The 20,044-nt window shown below is 37.5% G+C and overlaps 1 protein-coding gene across 1 annotated transcript; it reads right to left on the reverse strand.

The window, feature by feature from the left end:
* Nucleotides 1-578: 578 nt before the first annotated feature.
* On the reverse strand, nt 579-19,781 carry LOC131244403 (disease resistance RPP13-like protein 4). Its single transcript, XM_058244017.1, has 3 exons — nt 17,183-19,781; nt 15,998-16,090; nt 579-856 (listed from the first exon to the last, which is right to left on the reverse strand). The coding sequence occupies exons 1-3, from the start codon at nt 19,779-19,781 to the stop codon at nt 579-581; spliced, it is 2,970 nt and encodes a 989-aa protein (XP_058100000.1).
* Nucleotides 19,782-20,044: the final 263 nt, after the last annotated feature.

Consider the following 20,044-nt stretch of genomic DNA (forward strand, 5'->3'; position numbering starts at 1 on the left):
TGGAAAAATCATTTTAGGACATGAGCCTAAGAATAAGATATATCCAAAGCTCAAGTGGACACACTACAGAAAACAGTGGGAATTGAACCCCTATCATTAAAAACTTCTTGAGGCCACGGAAGTTTTTGATCAAGCCGATAATTTTGTTTTCCTTTATCCTATGTCTGTGTTAACTTATAAACAGGTTGGATGGGGTGTTTGTTCCTGGCTGCTGCCCGAAAAATCTAGTTATGTAATATATATATATATATATATATATATATCTGCAGTGGAGGGTAGAGTGCATTGGCTGATCTTTTTGTGGCGTGGGTGCCAGGTGAAAAGTTGCCTGAAGTTGCTGCATTGTATTGTGGTGTAGGCTTTCAGCCCTGTTGGCTTTGTGAGAAATCTTCTGCTAGATGCCATGGGGCGGAGGTTATTGAATGGGGTGTTTGTAATAGGCTGGAAGGATTTTCTGTAGTAATGATCGCCACTTGTTGTTGAGGGAGGAGTTTGGCTTTTGTTGATAATGGTCAGCAGGATGCGCTGAATCTTTGGCAATCTCCCTCAGATGGCTGCCTTTTTTCAAGGTAGCCCTTTCAGCGGAAGAGCTTCTTTGGTCTTTGGAGGGTGAGATCCCATGAAGGGTTTTTGCAGTAGCAGTTTGTGCTCCAATTGGGTGGGACGGCTGGGCAGACAAGGTCTAGGTCGCAGGTTGCTGTTGAGGAGCTGCTGCAACCCTTCGGCCTCTGCTTCAGTCTATATATCTCTGCTTCATCTAGTGGCTGCTGCTCATGTGTTGCTGTGTTTTGGCAAGGAAGGTGTATATGGAAGGCAGCGTTAAGGGCGCAGTGATGTTGGCCTCTCGAAATTGGAGCTGCGGTGCAGCAGTTCTATGAGAGTAGCTTCTGCATGTTAAAGATCTGATGGAGCTTCCAAGAATTATTTGTTTTGAAGAGAATTTCAATTGCTCTGATTCGAGTCTTATCTGGTTAGCAAGTTGCTTCAAGGTCCACACTTCTTCTCTGTTTGGAAGCTCGGAGCCGATTTTTGGATTGGCTTGGGAGTGCTTTCAGGATGCAGTCTCATTGCTTAATTAGCTTAGAGTGATGTTCCAGTCAGTAATGCTTTCGGGATGTGTCTTTGAGTCAATGCATGTTTTTACCATGCAGCAATGTAATTTTGTAGATCTTCTATGAAGGGGTTTTTGATAGGTGAGGCATCGCCTTTTTTGTGATGCCCGCCCGAAGTTAAAAAAAAAAAAAAAAAAAAAACCTCGGCAAAAGGGAAGTGGACTATGTCCTGCGCCCGCTTGGACGATAATCCATCCAGACACGGACTCTATGGTGCCCACTGCGATGTATTTATTGGTTTTATACACGCTGTCCATCTATTTTTTCAGATAAATAAATAAATGAACAGGTTGGATCTCAAATAAACATCATGGTAGGCTTAGGAATGTTTCAACGGTGGGCGTCACTATCTCCTCTGTTTTCTGTGGTGGGTCCGCTTGAGCTTTAGATATGCCTCACTCTTTGGATCATGTCCTAAAATGATCTCTCCAAATGGACGGACGGTGTGTATACAACACATACATTATAGTGGGGCCCACAAAACGTGGTGACATCACTTCAGAGGGACACTCAGCTACAGTCGGTGTACAGTAGCTAATCTGCGTCTATAAAAGAAAAGGGATCAGAAAAATGCATATCATTTACCCAATTCGAAGAACGAATAGATGCTTTCTTCTTTGACAAACAAAGGATTCTTTATTTCTAACCTTCTAAGACCTTGAATTGAATTTGCCCAAAATCCCATTTTCATTCCCAAATGTATGGGAAACTCAATTCTATTTCTTTTAAGAGAGAGGTTTTGCATTTTGTACGTGTTTTACTAATTCATGTATCCATTCATATATTCCCCAAAATTGAAGTCAAGATCCTAACCATTCGTATTGTGGGCTCTACCAAACATGCCACTGTCCAAAAATCAGGCTGGCTACATATACATGTATGGTTGGAACAAAGGATTAAAAATCTATTATAAGGGTACACACATGGCCAACCTGATGAGCAGACTAATCTGATTTTAAGGTCGGATAAAATTCGCAGTGTGACCCGCCAGAGAAATTGTCTGGATCTCACATAAATGTGTAAGTTGGTACGTGTGGCATTGATCACCTCTTCAATCTCTCCTCTTAAAAATTCACATTAAGCATATCTCTCATAAACATTCCAGTACAGTCCACATGCTACGGTGTATTCAACTTTTTTTTTTTTTTTTAAATCATTAAAATGACAAAACATGTCATGAGTAACAATGGTAGGGGAGTTTTCCTTTGGCCGGCCATTGCGAGGTTTTCTCCAATCATCACTGCATCTTGATATATTCATTCGATCAGAGTGTTTTAAATAGCATGTAGCATATAGAGTAGCGTTTGGCCTTTAAATATACTATAAACTCCAAGGTATTTATTTATGTATTTTAATGAAAATACTTATTAAATATTATAAAATTTATAAAATGCATAATTTCTATGAGTTCTTGGCTGTGAATCTAGATCGTCATCATACATTTCTATGCAAATTCTCTTTGTTGCTTTACCTTTAGACATCCCTGAGTGTGGCTTCTTTTTTTATATTTATTGGACATAAAAATTTTATGGTATATATGGACCACATTTTGGACCGTCTAGATTGATCTAATGTAGTATTATATCTGATGGGAATGAGTAACTACTATTTTAAAATAAGTGTTGACTAGCATATATAAAAGAAATACTAAAAAATAATTTGAGGTAGCATACGTTACCTGCACTACATGTTATGCTACACTACTTGCCTATAACTTAGGCTATCAGATATATTCGCTACTTGCATGATGCTATATGTAGCATTTTACCTATGCTATGCGCGTACGTAGCACACGTTACAAACTATGCTAGGAACGCACTATGAGCACCACTGAAAATACTGTTGAAACATTGGATCAGGTGGCGTGACCATGAACGGGATAAGGTTACCAAATTTTCATCAAGCAAATCATTCAATATTAACCACTAGAGATGTGGGCTTATAATATGACGTTTAGGATGGAACAATGGCCACCAATTGCATTCAACTGTGAGAGTCTATTACGGGGACGGTGGTTCCTTGCCCGTTCATGGGATGTTCCAGTTGATGAACGGTTCCAATCACTTGGTGCAACGTGAATGGTGGAGACTACAAAGAACTGCCCAAAATGGTATTACAGCAGAGGACCAAATCACTTTGTTTTTTTTTTTTTTAAAACAAAAAAAAAAGAAAAAAGAAAGAAAAAGCGATCATCTCGGCAACCATGGTGTCTGATGCACTACAAATATATGCCATTTGGGGGCATGGATTGCTTGTCACATGCGATCACAGGAAGTTCCCACACCTGGAAGGCAAGTGGGGTACACCGTGATATTTTCGATAAATTCAACCCGTCCATTCTTTTTTCCCAACTTATTTAAGTACTCAGGACAAAAAAATTGTGGTGGATCCATAAGTAGGTCACACGAGGAAAAATTGGGAAAAGGCATACCTACCATTGAAACTATCCTGGGTCCATTCCTTTACATGCCATTTACATCATTCATAAGGTCGCTAAAATTGGGATGAGCTGAAAACACAAAAAATATCACTACGTCAAAATTGTGAATTCGGGACGGAAAATGCGACGGACATTTAGCAACGGACTTCGTTTGTCGCTAATGGAAAATGTCCGTCGCACTGCTTTTGAATTGAAATTGTCGCGGTCAAAAGCTGTGGGATTTAGCGACGGACTGACATCAGTCGCTAAAATGATATTTACAGCGAATTTGGTCCGTTGCAAAGTACCGCCCAAAAAACCCAATTCAGACCATTTTATGAAGGATTTTATTTGCTTTTGCGACTAATTAAGATCCATCGTAAATCGACTTTTGCCCCAACCACTAGCATTTTTCATTTTTTTTTTTTTTTTTTGTTGTTGTTGTTTGTTGTAGAATTTGGTGTAAGATTGTGTTTTATTAGTCTAAGAAGTTTTTTCTTAATAAAATTTCAGTGGATAAATTGTATTTATTTATATCGAAGTTAATTTTTGAATAAATTGATTGAATGCATCAATTTTTTATTTTATTTTATTTTTTTATTATTATCAATTGAGTGGAAATTATTAATAATTTTATTTTTCTTTAAAATTGATACTTAAATGCTTTGCAAATCACATGAAAAATCCCATTCTTAATCTTTAGTGTTTTATTAGAAATCGAGATTTTAGAAAATGAAGTTCGAAAAAAATTGAGTTTAAAAAAATACAAATTTTGTTAACTAATTGACATTTTGAAAAGGAAATTTGAAAAGTTAAAAAAAAAAATGATTTTGAAAAAAATAGCAGAGAAGTTAAAAAAAAACAATTAACAATGTTTGAGAAAATTTGAGATTTTGAAAAAAAAAATTTGTGATTTAATAATAATCTAGTTTTTTGAAAAAAAATAAATTAAAAAGTCAAAATCAAATTGATAATTTTGAAAAAAAAAAAGAAGATTTGGAAAAAAAAAAAGAAGATATTTTGTAAAAGAAGATTGAAAATATTAAAAAAAATTGTGAAATTTTTGACGACTTTGAAAAAAATACAAGTTTGAAAAAATATATATTTTTTGTAAAAGAAATTAAGATTTTGTATTTTGAAAAAATTTTGAAAAGTTTGATGAGAGTTGACAAATTAAAAAAAAAAAAATTTAAAAAGAAAATAGAGAAGTTCGAAAAAAAAAAAAAATTTTGAAGAAAAAATGAGACTAAAAAATCGAATTTTTGACAAAAAACTGACATTTTGAAAGGAAAATTGAGAAAAAAAAATGTTATTTTGAAAAAAATAATAATGATTTTAAAAAAAAACTAGATTTTGATAAAAATATCATTGTAAAAAAGAAAATTGAAAAGTTGAAAACAAAATGGTGCTTTTGAATTTTGCATCAAGATTGAATGAATATTATTTTTGCATCAAGATTGAATGTCCAAATTCATGTAAATTTTGCTTCAAGATTGAATGAATATGCACCCTAACCCTAGCTGTTAAAAAAAATGGTGCTTTTGAAAAAAAAAAAAAGGCATCTTGAAAATTTTGAGAAGTTTGAATAAATTGTTTTAAGTTTGAATTTTGAAAAAATAGGTTTTGGGAAAAAATTGAGATTTTGAAAAAAAAAATCAATATTTGTATTTTGAAAAATAATTTAGAAGTTTGATGACAAAAATGTTATCTTGTTAAGAAATTTGGGAAAAAAAAAAAGATTAAAAAATGGACATTTGGATAGAAAATTGACATTTTGAAAAAGAAAATTAAGTACTTAAAAGCAACTGTGTTGTGGTTAACCAGGCAATGTTTTTAGTTAGTTTTTTTTGTTTTTGTTGAGAGGCTATATTTTGAGAGGCTATGTTTTGGAGGCAAAATTTTCTTTTTACCTTTTGTTTTGGGCTGTATGGCAAAGGCAGACAACAGGTGAGGCCCATCTCTTTTTGTGGTACCCGCCTGATTGTACATCAAATTAATTATCTAATTAACAAAGTAACATTTATGTGCTCCCACTTAAATTAAAAAATAGTATTAATGTTGTGTTATAAGAGGTGTGCTAGGGACATTGGCCTGTCAGAAATCAGTCGGCCACACATGGTGTTAGTCATATTGGCAGTTCCATGAACGGTTTGGATCATCTATGCCTTCTTCGGGTCAGGCCCATGGCGTTGGGTTGTGTATCGCCTCTTTATAATCTGAGAGAGTACCATAGAGAGTTGTGTTGAAACACAACTAGGGGCTCTATCTCCCGTCATCGGAAATCATGGCAGACACAGGTATGGTATGTAGTTTTTTCTTGAATCCCATGTTTGGATGCACGGATCCATCTCCCAACACGTGATATCAGAGCACCAGGTGTGCATCGACATCATGGATAATTTGTTTGTGTTACCCCAGTCCTTATATATAGCTCTCTTGTCTGCCATGGAGAAAGCCACCACTTTCAACTGTTTCCTTTCCACCATGGTGGGCTATCCAACCTCGCCACGCCATTATCTATCACACCTTAGTTACGCTGGACAATGACTCCATCATTGCCCAGGGTCGCACTCTTCAACAAATGTCTCTGTGACCTAGAAAGGTGGTGGGATCGATCTTTTGTAGAAGAAGAGTTTTTTAAAGCTTTGGGCCTAGTTTCAGTTTTCTGGGCTTGCCATTTTAATGGGCCTGCATATCTTTTCCGGCCTAGTCATATGTATATAAAAGGGTCCCGAATCCAATGTCATCCAATGGCAGACGCAGTCTGCAGAATATCTATATAGCGGGCCTGACTACGGACAAGATATTGCCGAAGCCTTTATTGGAAAACCTTAGCCATTGAATAGTTTGACTGAGATTTTAACTATTATAAAGTAATGTAAGCCCCACCATGGATGTGCTAATTATAAAAAATGTAGACTGCTATTGTTGTGGCCCTCTTTTAAGATGTCATGATAGTGATAATAGCAGCGGGTCCTCACTCATCCGTGATCATCCTAATTCAACAATAATGTTGGCAATATAATATACTTGTTGGGATTACGGGCCCGATTCACTCATCTCTTTATCCATTAAACATTGAGAAATATCCGTTATGGGCAATTGGATTGGGGTGAGATCATAGTGTCTAGGAATTAATGGATACACTTGGTTACACAATATTCCACTAGAGTGATCGTGATTAAGGATATCCGTTGGCTCCTAAATTCAATGGCATGGCACAAGTGGCATGTGTTAAGGATCAATTAAGTGATGTTTGTTTCCAAATAGGCAGTGTTCAACCTAAAGGAGCTTGCCGTCTGGTTGGAGCCAAACGGGTGGGGTGGATGATATTAACAAAGTGGGATTAGACGGATCATCTTGCAACAAAGGTGTTGGGCTTTTTGGGCCTATGTTGTTGATATTCAGCCAGTCTTATGTTATGAAGGCCACTCGTGTGTTGCGATCTCGGCCCAAAAGAACATGTCATAATGATGCATTGGGTTTCACACCAAGATTTGATGATTAGACCTATCATCGTAGATAATCTAGTCAAGTGCATCGTTGATTAGATAAAGTTCGGCATAATAAAGTATATTTTATTAATGCTTAATTAAAATTTAATGAGTATTTCCTCATATGTGAGTTGATGAACATTTTATGTTACCTCATGAATATTAGATCCATTCTCTTCCAAAATAAAGGCCTCCCTACCCTTAATGGCTCTAACTTTTTGGAATGGAAATAGGCATTAGAAATAAATATTGGTTATATGGAATTAGACTTAACCATAATGAGGATCAACCTTCAAAATCAACTGAATCCATTCTTGCCTATGATATTGCCAAATATAATAGGTGGGAACGGGTGAATAAGTAAACTATAAAGACTATTATGCATTCTATTCCTAGGTCTTTTCTTGGGAGTGTACCTAAGAACGAAAACACGAGAGAATTCATCGAAGAAATTGGAAAGATGTTTACTAAATCAGATAAGGTCGAGACTATAACAATTCTTTTTGAACTCGTGTCTCGATCTAATATATAATGGTGATGGAATTAGGGAGCACATCATAAAGATGACCAACCTCGCAATTAAGTTAAGGGCACTCAAGCCCTTGATCTGGAACTTGGAGACTATCGCTCTTCAGGCCCTTGGTCTGGAACCAATTAATTCTCCATCCGGGGAAGCCATTTAGATAATTAAATGGCCAAGGTCGAGCTTGGGTAAACTGAAGCTTAATGTGGATATCTCTTCCAGAGGTAACCCGAGCCCAGGTGGTGGTGGAGGAATCTGTAGGGACTACCAAGGTCTTCTCATTTTCGTATTCCATCACAGATACGGTAGAGTTTCCAATACCACCGCCAAAGCACGAGCTATGCTAGACGGCATCCTGATTTGCAGCTCAATGGGACTTAACGACATTATTGTTGAAACTGATTCGAGAATCATAGTGAATGTTCTTTCCTCTGGAGCTGATAAATGCCCCTGGAATATCTGGCAGTATGTGGGAACTATTCTGGAGAAGCGCGATGCTCTCGGCCTATCTTTTGCGCATACTTTGAGGGAAGGTAATTCGGTACCAGACGCCCTTGCGAAAATGATCAGCAATAATTTTCCTAACAAGACCTACTCCAGAAAGTTAGACCTACTGAGGGAAATCAAGGGGCTATTAAATTTGGATAATGCAGGCATCGGGTCCCTTAGACGAACAAGAGCTTGCAAGAGGGGAATGGGATAGTTCCTCCTCCCAGTCTTCCCTTTTTTGTTGTCATATCCACAACCTGTGAGAGTTGTGTTGAATCTTTTCTTCAGACTTGGAGGAGTGCTAGCCATTTTCTATTTTTTTTTGTATGGCTACTTGTCTAAAGGATTTTTAGGGAACTCCATGGCAGGGATGTTGCTGCAGATTTGGCTATGGATGGAAGAAGGCATACAACGGTAGGAGCAGGGACTGTTGGGTGATCTTGCCGCTGTCTGTCCCTGCATAAGGGCTGCTTAGTATAACAGATAGAGGTGAGCCGTGGAGCAGCGGCAGCCTGCAAGCATTGTAGGAGGTTAGAGTGAATCAACAATGCCCGCTCTGATGGCTGAATTGCTGATGTATATTGGCAGCAGGTTGTGTCTTCTATCTGCAGTGTGATGCAGCTTTCTGTGGCATGCGGCCTTTTGGTTAGTGGCTCTCAGCTGAACATCGGTTTGTGCATTTTTCTTTTTCAGGTTCATTTAACCCCCGTTTTTCACTTCGGTAGGCCGGCTGTGCAGCTCTGTTTTTTTGTTTGGATAGTTCAAGGTTAGGTTTTTTGTTGATTGAGTAGACGATATGATAGGCGAGGCCGGTGTTTTATGTGGAGCCCACTGGAAAGTCTAGTTTGTTCTATCTGTTAAAAAAAAAAAGGTCATTCCAGTCCAAAAAAAAGAAAAAAAATGAGAAGAAGTTAAGGACACTCTAGTTGAGCATTCCAAAGGACCTAGTAGTTTATTTTGCACTAATTTCTCTCCCTTCTAGTTTTAACACATTCAAGGAAAAATGGACATTGACTGAACTAATATCGCATTATGTTCAAGAGGACGAGAGACTTAGGCAGGAACAGTCAGTGAGTGCTCATTTTGCGTTCTCCTCTTAAGGAAATAACTTAAAAGACAAGAAAGGGGAGCTTCAAGGGTAAGGGTAAAAGCAAAGTTGCAGGCGATTGTGTAAAGTCAAATGATAAAAATCAAACGGTTGGACCCTGCTACTTTTGCGATCAGGAGGGTCACTTAAAAAAATATTACCATGTATATAAAACATGGGTCAAGAATAATATATAAGAATAAAGGTAAATGTAAAGATTCTTGCCCAATAATTTTTGAGGTTTTAATTGATACATATTTTTCATCATATAGGTCAATTCCAGGTTGGCACTCACATCTTGAATCTTGTTTAATGGTACTTAAGGAGTCAGAGATCCAATGATGCTGAGTGCTACATATTAAACCAGTGGCTTTTTGGTGAAGAATAGAGGTTGATAGTTTTGAATTATTTTAAAGACAAAAATTAGTTTGCATTTGACTTTTTAGAACCCTTTTATATATGTTTGTTTTATGGTATGATGGTTTGAAATAAAGTAGTTCTTTTGATTTTTCTTTAAATTCAAATGTTAGTTTAGTCCTCAATATTCTAGTCGAGCTTGGAATGTGGATGTGAACAAAGGCACATTATTTGTAGACAAGAACGAAAGTAATTGTAGAATCAGATTCTCAACTGGCTCTTAGTTTCCTCCTGGGATCCTCTCATCTCGACTGGAAATGGGGATACTGGATCACAAGAATCAACCGTCTTAGAAGTAGAGGAAATTTTCAATTTCGGCACATAGTCAGGGAAGGAAATACGGTGGCGGATGAGATGGCCCTGGCGGGAAGTAGAGATCAAGTTCCTTTTTACACTTCTCGTCTGTTTGATCTCTCGGTCCAGGTTCGAGGTCTTCTTTTCCTGGACAAGGTGGGCCTGGGCTCGGTCAGGGAAGGTTTTTGGACCGAGCAGGGGAGAACTAGTTAGGTGTAGAACCCGTGATCCCCGGTCCTAGTTTTTTGTGCATAGCTGTTTTTGCTTCTATATGATAGGCACCCCTAGGAGCTTTTATTCCGGGGGGTCCCTTGAAATTGTATCTGGTTTTTTCTATTTGATTAATGAGATGCCTATGCGGCAATTTTTTTTTTTTTTTTTTTTTTTTAATTATAAAAAAACCACAAAAAAAAGAACAAAAGTAATAGCCATAAATAGGTTTGATACCTAAAAATGATGTGTATAAAGATTTCTAGTCTAGATAGAGAGTGTTATCACTTTGAGGTGGATGTACCTATAATAACGTTGAGGACATTGAGCCAGAAACTCATTATTAAAGTTCTACCTATGAATGATCGGGGACATCTGTATCAAATTTCAGAGAATCCTGATATATGTAACATGAGATCCTCTATCAAAACCACATAGCCTTATGATATTTGATTAGTGAGAGTTAGTCTTCAGTGTTATGACAGCTTATAAGGCTTGCACTCAGCCTTACAGACACCTTGGTAATCCTTATTGTGGAAGAAATTATGGATATACAGGATTCATAAATTAAGTCAATAAAGAAAGGTGATAAAGATATTCAACTCACGTACAATAACATCAGTCGGGTGGAACTGATAAGATGAATAAGTTTGGATTACACTAAGTGCCTCATCAGTATGAGGTTTAGTTTCAAGTTTTGTTTCATGGTATGGATGTTGTTGCTCGATAGGGTGCATTGCAAGCACAAACAACACCATGCATTGAAACAGAACATTAACGTATATCGCGAAGTCAGGTGTTGGACGTTACAATGTTTAATTACTCTGAATTAAGACAAGGATAAAAAAGCGCACACTAAGATTTCTTTAAAGGATGAGGATTTATAATCGTCAAGTGTTTTTAAAGTCTAGCTAATAATTGTATCTTCTTTCGTAGGATGATCAAGGTCAATAGGAGTGTAAACATCAAAGTTGTGTACACATTTCAATAAATTAAGGCTTATTTGACTATTCAAGTTTTGATTTTTATTTATTAAGTGTACTTATTGTGCGTGCATAAAGTGAAATGAATAATTATATTTGGCTATAATTGAGGCAAAGTCATTTCTTGGTGGAGATGATAAGACTACTTAAAAGTTTGTAGGTGGGTTATACCTGATATGAGATTTTCATTTCACATGAGATTTTCATTTCACGCACCCATGCCTTTGAGTCCATTTGTTGGTAATACTAGTATTAGTGATTATGCCTAGTCCCACTTCTATAAATGAAGTGACAATTGTCATGATCCAATATCAGTAATTTCAATGGACCGGATTATAAAAGATATTTCCCATGATCCGTTAAAAGATTTCAAGATCGTAAAGTATAAACTATATATACGCATTGATCTGTTGGAAATATTCTAATTCCGTGAGTGACCCAAGTGGGAGAATGTTGGATATCAGTGGACTACACATGGTGTTAGTCATATTAACAGTTCCATGAACGGTTTAGATCATCCGGGTATTCTTCGGGTGGGGCCATGGCATTGGGCCGTGTATAATCTCTTTATCATCTGAGGAGTACCGTAGAGAGTTATGTTTAAACACAACTATGGCTCTCTCTCTCACTCGGTTTTAGACGTCGAAAGCCCCGTCAGTTTAAAGTGAGAAGATCTAGAGCGGAAGGCACCATGCTGTGCATCATCTTCTCCAGCAGCAATCTTTCGATATGGCAGTCATTGGCAGTCATGGCAGGCGCAGATATGCTATGTAGTTTTTTCTTGAATCCCATGTTTGGATGCACAGATCCATCTCCCAACATGGCCACCATAGTTAATCAAGACCGTTTGCTCATAGGTATGAAGACACGATGAGTAATTCCATGTGTTTCAAGAAAGGTTTTGAATTTCCTTTATTCACTGCCACCATTAGTTTAAATACTTTTGATTACACACTCAAACACAATCTTCAATTTAAATCTTTAAAGTTTTTCATGTAAATCTACTAACATTAGCAATGAAATATATCTAACAACGAAAGAAGTACATCTCCGGATATAGGATAATATTAATTACAAAGGTTTATTGGCTACAAACATTTTATAAAACATCTCCAGATATAAGAAAATATTAGTTACAAAGGCTTATTGGCTAGAACGTATTATAAAAAGGAAGTTTAAGACTTTTTCGCGTCCAGGAACAAGAGTCCACAGATTTATTAATTGAGACAGGAAGCTAAAAGTGTAAAAGCACGTAATGAAGATGATAACTACATCAAATCATCTAGAGAAATTTGGGGTTGCCGCCAAATGATATAAATCGCCTTTGCTCGAGCTACGTGGAAGAAATCTCCGATATTGATGTTCCTTCACCAAGAAAATGGTTGGATGAAACTCAAAATGAAGCAAATACCAATTGGTTAATATTTTATCAAACAGCTAATATCCATTTTCAGCACAACTGTAATCACCATAAAATCTACATACTGAGGCAACACCATCCACATTGTATCGTGAAGTGCATGCGTCAGTATCAAACAGACCCAAAGAGGATGTCTCAAACCCAATTAGTGGTCGATACATAGTTTGTGCATCTACATATGGGCATACATTGGAATATTGTGTATGCCATCAAAACTGTCTTGCAGGGTCAACCCCACAATGAAAATAGGATGTCTTAAGAGCCAGACCATTCCAACCAAATTAGGTGGGCCACATCATAAAGGACAATGCCCAACCACCCAAAAACCTTCAAATTCATTGGGCCACTTTTGATTACACGGTCAAACATTTTTTCAATCTTCAATTTAAATCTTAAAAAATTTCTATGTACATCTACTAACATTAGCAATGTAGTACGTCCAAGATATCAGAAAATATTAATTACGAAGGTTAATTGGCTACAAAAATATTATAAAAAATTTTAAACTTTTTTCCACATGACAGGAGGAACTAGTGTTCACAAATTTATCAATGGAGGCAAGAAATCAAAAGCAAGAAAGCATGTGACGAAGATGAAAAGAAGAGTAAATCATCTTGAGAAATTTGGGGTTACCCCTAGATATTATAAACCACTTTAGCTCGCATGGATGATCCTTTGAAAAGAAAACAGTTGAATGAAACTCAAAGTAAAGTAAATCCCAATTAATTAATGTCGTGCTAAACACCAAATATCTACTTTTAGCTCAACTGTAATTTCATAACATAGACATACTGAGGCAATACCATCCACATTGTGCTATGAGGTGCATCAAATGCCAAACGAACCCATAGAGTTTGTCTCAAACCCAATTAGTGGTAGATGAATATAGTTTGTGCTTCTACATACGGGCATACCATGGCATGTGTATGCCATCAAAGCTGTTTTCTAGGGTAACCCCACCACTGAACTAAACTAGGATGTCTTAAAAGCCAAACCGATCCAACCACTGGGTGTGCCACACCATAAAGAACAATGGATAAACTAAATGTTAAGCATGTTTGATTATCTGTCTATTAGATTGGGGGACATGTATTGGATGAATAACAATACATGCATGGACAAATTCACACACATATACACAACATAATTATTTTTTAACGGGAAACAAACCTGAACTGACTTACATGCGAGCTAAGCGGTGTATGGCTCGGGTGGGCTCAATGTTTGAAAAACCACTCCACCATCAGGTACATGTCTGCATTTTTGGCCTAGGGCTAAAAGCCAGGAAAATTTGTGATTTAGGTGCACACTCTAAGGAAAATAGTTGGAGTAGGGTCACCCTTTGTATTTTACTGGGCCCATCATGGTGATCATATGAAATCTACTTTGACCATCAGTTGTGCCATTCATTTTTAGGCCACGGCTTAAAAATTAGTCTTATCAATGATTTATGTGAGCCACACCAAAGAAAACAGTTGGAAAAGGAGGCCCACTCATGATTTTTATAGGGCCTATTGTGATGATTATATAAAATCTACTCCAACTATTATCTGCACGAGAAAAATTATCCCTAAGGCCACTATGATTAGGCCCATTTGTGATTTATGTAGGCTACACGAAGGGAAACCATTTATAGAGGGTATGCTTACCCTCTATAAATGGCTTCCCTTGGTGTAGCCTACATAAATCACAAATGGGCCTATAATTTTTCTCAAGGCAGATGATAGTTAGAGGGTAAGTGTCCCCAGCCAAAGAAAAAAAATGAAAAGAAAAAAAAAGAAGAAGAAAAGGCATTGCTTGCACACTATTTCTACTTGTGTGGTCCACAAGAGTTATGGATTTGGCTTTTTTTTTTTTTGAAAACTAATGTAGGCAGAAGTATCTGATAGTCAGTGTAGATTTTGGAAACACATCATAGTGGAGCCACGCTAGCCCAGCATACCTTTTCTGGCAGGTTAATTATTATGACCAAAACAAGTCCTTTACATTCATGCCAGCATATATATATATATATATATATATATATCAATGCGTGTGTGTGTGTGTGTGTGTGTGTGTGCATATTCATGTACAAACAATTATATATCGCATTATTTCAACAAACAAGTGTTGCGCAATTAGAGATTATGATTGGTGGACCAATTTGATGTTTCGACCATAGCATAATTAGAGAAACTGGTTCTACAATTTAGACAGTTTAATTTGAGTTAATACCACAGATATCAGTTCAAAAAAAAGAAAGAAAGAAAGAAAGAAAATGCATTGCTTGCACACTATTTCTACTTGTGTGGTCCACAAGAGATATGGATTTCAATGTTTTTTTTTTTTTGAAACTAATGTAGGCAGAAGCATCTGATAGTCAGTGTAGATTTTGGAAACACATCACAGTGGAGCCACCCTAGCCGATCACACCTTTGCTGGCAGGTTAATTATTATGACCAAAACAAGTCCCTTACATTCATGCTGGCATATATACATAAGCATGCATGTAATTACATTCATATATATATATATATATGTGTGTGTGTGTGCGCGCGCATATTCATGTACAAACAAATATATATCGCATTATTTCAACAAACAAGTGTTGTGCAATTAGAGATTATGATTGATGGACCAATTTGATGTTTCGACCATAGCATAATTAGAGAAACTGGTTCTACCATTTAGACAGTTTAATTTGAGTTAATACCTTAGTCTGACAGGAATACATTAGTCTGACAATGAAAGTTTGCTAACTTGACGTGCATTGGTTGGAAAAAAATTAACTCTCAATTTAGTTTGTGCGTTGTGGCCTACTCGGAACGTGAAATTGCCTGATTTTTTAAGCTGAAAATCTAATAATTATTTCCAAACACATCGAAAGCTCAGATCTCACACGTGTTTCAGGCTTTCATGTTTGCTGCATGTGAATGTGTATGGCTCTCCATGTGCATGGAACTATACACCTCCTGAAAATTACCATGCCATCATATTGGGCTGCCCAATGGGCTCAGCCTGCCCTTTTAGTCAATTGATATGGATAGGCCCAACCAAGTAACATGAATCACATACCGACTGTTGCCACCCCAATAAAAGTACACCTATCTTGTCTACTTAATTTCTATCAGTATCATTTATAGGTATTTTTCCGGTAAACTATATGTTTTGTCTGTGGACCGAAAAACTATTGCTTTTAAATTATTTCTTTAAAACAGCCTAATGTTTTCATATACAGACTTTCTACCGCATGGATAGCTTTTGACTAACAGAAATGTTCTCTTAAGTCACGACAAGACATCGGTCGATTCAAGCGAAAGAGTTCGTGATCATGTATTTATCGAATCAATGTGTGCAAAAAGTTAAAGTTTCCAACATTATCAAACTTAATGTAAAATCATGACAAATTTCAAATATAAATGATAATTTCCTTTACCTATTGACATAGAAAACATGTGCGGAATCTGTGGTCTTAACTGAGCAGTTAAGATTAGGTGAATATAATCCGAGTAAAAAACAAAGAGCATGTGACGGATTATTGAAATAAAAAAAGGAGGAGAGAGCACATACCTGCTTCCTTTTCTGTAGCGGCACCCGCACCTTCAATGAAGAAAGAAGCATAAATAGGTAGATGGAAAGTGATGAAAGAGAGGTCAGAGACATCTTCAAAGAAATTTAGCAGCTGTCTTACAACTAATAAAAATGACTTAAGAATCTACCTTTACTAATAGGATTCTTGAGAGTTTCAGTGTGCCAGTTGTGTTTGGCAACTAAGAATTTGAATTCGGTCTTGAAAATTTGAAGAAGTAGCTTTTAGAAAAGAATCCTAAATGGCTTAAAATCACGAATTGAAATCCGGCCAAATGCCTAATGGCGGAAACTGAAAATTAGCTCTAGAATTAAATTCCAATATCGAAAGACAATGCATGCTTCCAGAAAAACTTGATATTCTGGCAGAGTGTCATCGTTGATAATCAGGCATTTGTTGGATGATTAATTAATATATATAAAAAAAATCCTATGTTCTTACAGAGACATTGGTACACAATTAGTCCATTTAATTTGTAGTAATTCCACATGTACCATTTCTAAATGCCTGTGTATCAAGTGTCAAACATGGCTAGAGTATCAAATAGCTTGAGCAATTGCAAATCAACCCATCAAAAGTGATAGCCTGACGACGAAGGTTTGCTAATTCTAAATGTGAGCACATGTCACAATATGATAGGTTCGTGACATCTGAGCTTCCCATCAGGTGCAATATCACCTCACATAAAAAGGCCATTTTTCACAACTCAGATGGACCACAGCGTATCAATACAAATTAATGGCGAGAAAAATAATAATAGCCATCAATTTAATTTGTACATTGTGGCCCACCTGAATAGTGAGGTAGGTTGTGTATTTTTAACCAGAAAATCATTATAAGATTTGAGAATAAAAAATAAAAAACAAAAGCGGTAGGAGAATCATGAGAAGAGATTGAATGGGTAATTCGCAGCACACTTGCCAGCACCTCACACATGTGAGAGAGATCCAACAGGGGTAGTCCACGTCTCAAGTTGGTCACACGTGTATGAGAAAAAAAAAATGGACTGTTGAGAAAAACAAGTGACCTACTTGATAAGTGGACCCTTGATTTTTCATGGCCACTGCATATTAACTGTTGCATTTGCATGTTTTGCGAATCGCCTCTTCATTCTCTCCGTCCGTGTTTCACATCAGCATTTGTCTGGAGCGAGTGGTAGGAAATACCTTCTTCTTCTTCTTCTTTCCTCCATACGCTCCAGTTCTGATCATATTCAACTGTAACACGGGATGGCAATGACTTAAGCTTCGGACACTCGCAAGCCTTGAGGAGTCTTAAAGACGGCATTGCCTTTCGTATCCTCGACCACTCCTCATCCATCTCTTGTAAGTATGCCAGCACCAAAACCTCCACTTTCCATACCCCATTATCGCTGTCCCAAAATCTAGGACCCATCTGCCTAATCCTTCCCCCACTAATGAGAAGAAACTGAAGATTGGGAAGGGAAGTAGGACTGAGCCATGCAGGTGTGCTTTTTTCTGGGTAGTATTCAAGAGACAACTCCCTGAGGCTTTTAAGAGGAGGAGAAAGTTGACAGTCTGTCTTCTTTATAACTCCATCGCAGCTGCCATCAAAGCATACCGCTAGATTTTGCAGATTCTGGAGCATTGAAAACACATTCCATTCCCCTTCTTCAATTTGTTCCTCTGATTCTATGTTCATGCGAAGTTCTCTGAGTCTTGTCAAGTTCTTCAACTGCGAAATCCCAGATCCATTTTTTTTCACAGGTTTAAACCATAACCGTTCGAGATTTGAAAGCTTTCCAAACCCTTTTGGCAGGCATTTTAAAGACTCACAGCCAATGATTTGGATCGTTGTTAGCTTCTCTAATGTTGTGACTGACACAGGAAGCCTTTCCAAATTGGGGCAGTTGAATAAATACAGAAACTGAAGATTATGAAGCTTTCCGATGGAATTGGGGAGTGTTTTTAAGGCAGAATTCCCTATGTTAACATAGACGAGGTGCTGTAATGACCCTATCCCACTCAACCAATCCTTGGCCACGGCGTCTTCATCGATTTCTGTGCTTGACAATGAAAGAGATAACACCCTCAACCACCTTAGTTTACAGAGTTTTGCTTTTAAACTTACAATGATCTCGTTACTCTCAATGTCCTTCCCAACCAACAGCCGCAACTTGGTGGAACTGTTTTGAATGCTCTCCACTGTTGTGTTCATCGGAATTCTCAAGTGGCGAGACTTCTCACTGAATAAGTGCCTACCTCCATAGTCCATGCTCAAAAACAAGCTCTCTTCTCTTGCAATTCTTGTAACCATCTCTCGAACCATATCATGTATTCTGAATGATTCAAAGCGTCTTTGGAAGATATCTTTATTCACTCCAAGTATCAAAAATCGATTAAATAATTCTGTGAGGTATTCTTCTGCGATCTCAATTGCTGTTTTTCCGTCTCTTTCCCAAACAAAACCCTCGCTAATCCACCAATCAACCACATGTGAAATTGGTATTTCAAGATCTTCAGGAAAGATGGCAAACCGCAAGAAGCAAGGTTTTAAGTGTGGTGGGAGCTCTTCATAGCTTAGTTCTAGTCTTGAAATGACCAGCCCATCTTTCTTACTGATTGCCAACTCTTCTTGTAGGTGCTCTGATATTCGTGTCCATTCAAGGATAGAATCACCCTTCCCCAACATCATTCCACCAACAACTTTGATTGTTAAAGGCAGGCCCTCGCACCTTGCAACGATGTCCTTTCCCAAGCCCTCTAAGTCTGTATTTGTACACTTACCTCCGTCTCTTGCAAAAGCTATTTTGCTGAATAAGGACCAGCCATCTTCATCCGAAAGAATTTGTGGATGATGTATGTACATGTCGGTAGCCCCCATTGATTTAGCGACCTTCTCATTCCTCGTTGTAACAATGACACAGCTACCTGTCTTTCCGGGCAAAGCAGACTTCAGGCTATCCCACCACACCAGTTCTTCCATTTCCCAAACGTCATCCAAAACTACCAAATATTTCCCATCTAATTTCATTTTAAGACTTTCCAATAGTTCATTGACATCCCTTCCCCTCAGAGATTTCTCTTCTACATTTAGTTTTATTAGCATCTTCTTTAGCAATTCATCCAATTTTAAATTTTGAGAAACAGTAACAACAAACGAGTACTTAAAAGAGTTTTTAACAGCCTGGCTGTTACATATCTTTTGGGCGAGGGTCGTTTTACCGATCCCCCCCATTCCAACTATTCCAATCACTATTAAGGGGTCATTAGCTTCTAAGATCCAATTTCTAATCTTTGCCGAGTCATCTTCTAATCCTACCATTTCAGCTTCATCCACTAGGATTGGGTACGTCATTGGCCTATTACCACCTTCTTCTTTACCTATAAGGTGAGGAGCACTAACCGTGTACGCCATCATCCTCTTATTCACCTTCCTTATCTCTTGATTTATTTTCCTCAACCGCCTTCCCAACTGATGACGAGATTTGGCAAGGATAAGAGAGGAACAACTAATAAAATTGACCGCATACCCTCTGGGTTTTTTCTGGGATAGAAGCTGGCAATCTGCTATGACATCCTCGACATCGTATGCCAAGTCTCTTAATTCACTCATTACCGTCTTGAGAATCTCGTTCCTATCTTTTCTCTTCACCGAATTGGCTACCTTGAGAAAGCTTTGCATGTACTGAAGCTCCTTCTTTGTTTCCTCAAATTGCTCATCAAATTCAAGTAGTTGATGACCCTCGCTTACAAGCAGAGGCACCAATTTATCCAGGACAACACTGACAACAACATCTGCCATTTTCCTGTGAGATAGTGACATACCCTTATGAAAATGGAACTCAAAACTAGAAGGTCGAGGGAAAGAGGAAACAATAAAAACTTGCGGAAAAATATTGCAAATGCATTCGCCACAAGAAACTAATTGCACAAAACCCTTAACACCAAACATATTTCTGCTTTATTTTGATCATTTTTACTTGAGGCGCCTAACGCATTTTTTGGGAACTTAATGAGTCAACTCAGTACTCAACTATGTCAACTTAATGAGACAACGCATTTATA

This window comes from Magnolia sinica, chromosome 1 (genome assembly GCF_029962835.1).
Source record: "Magnolia sinica isolate HGM2019 chromosome 1, MsV1, whole genome shotgun sequence".
Lineage (NCBI taxonomy): Eukaryota > Viridiplantae > Streptophyta > Magnoliopsida > Magnoliales > Magnoliaceae > Magnolia > Magnolia sinica.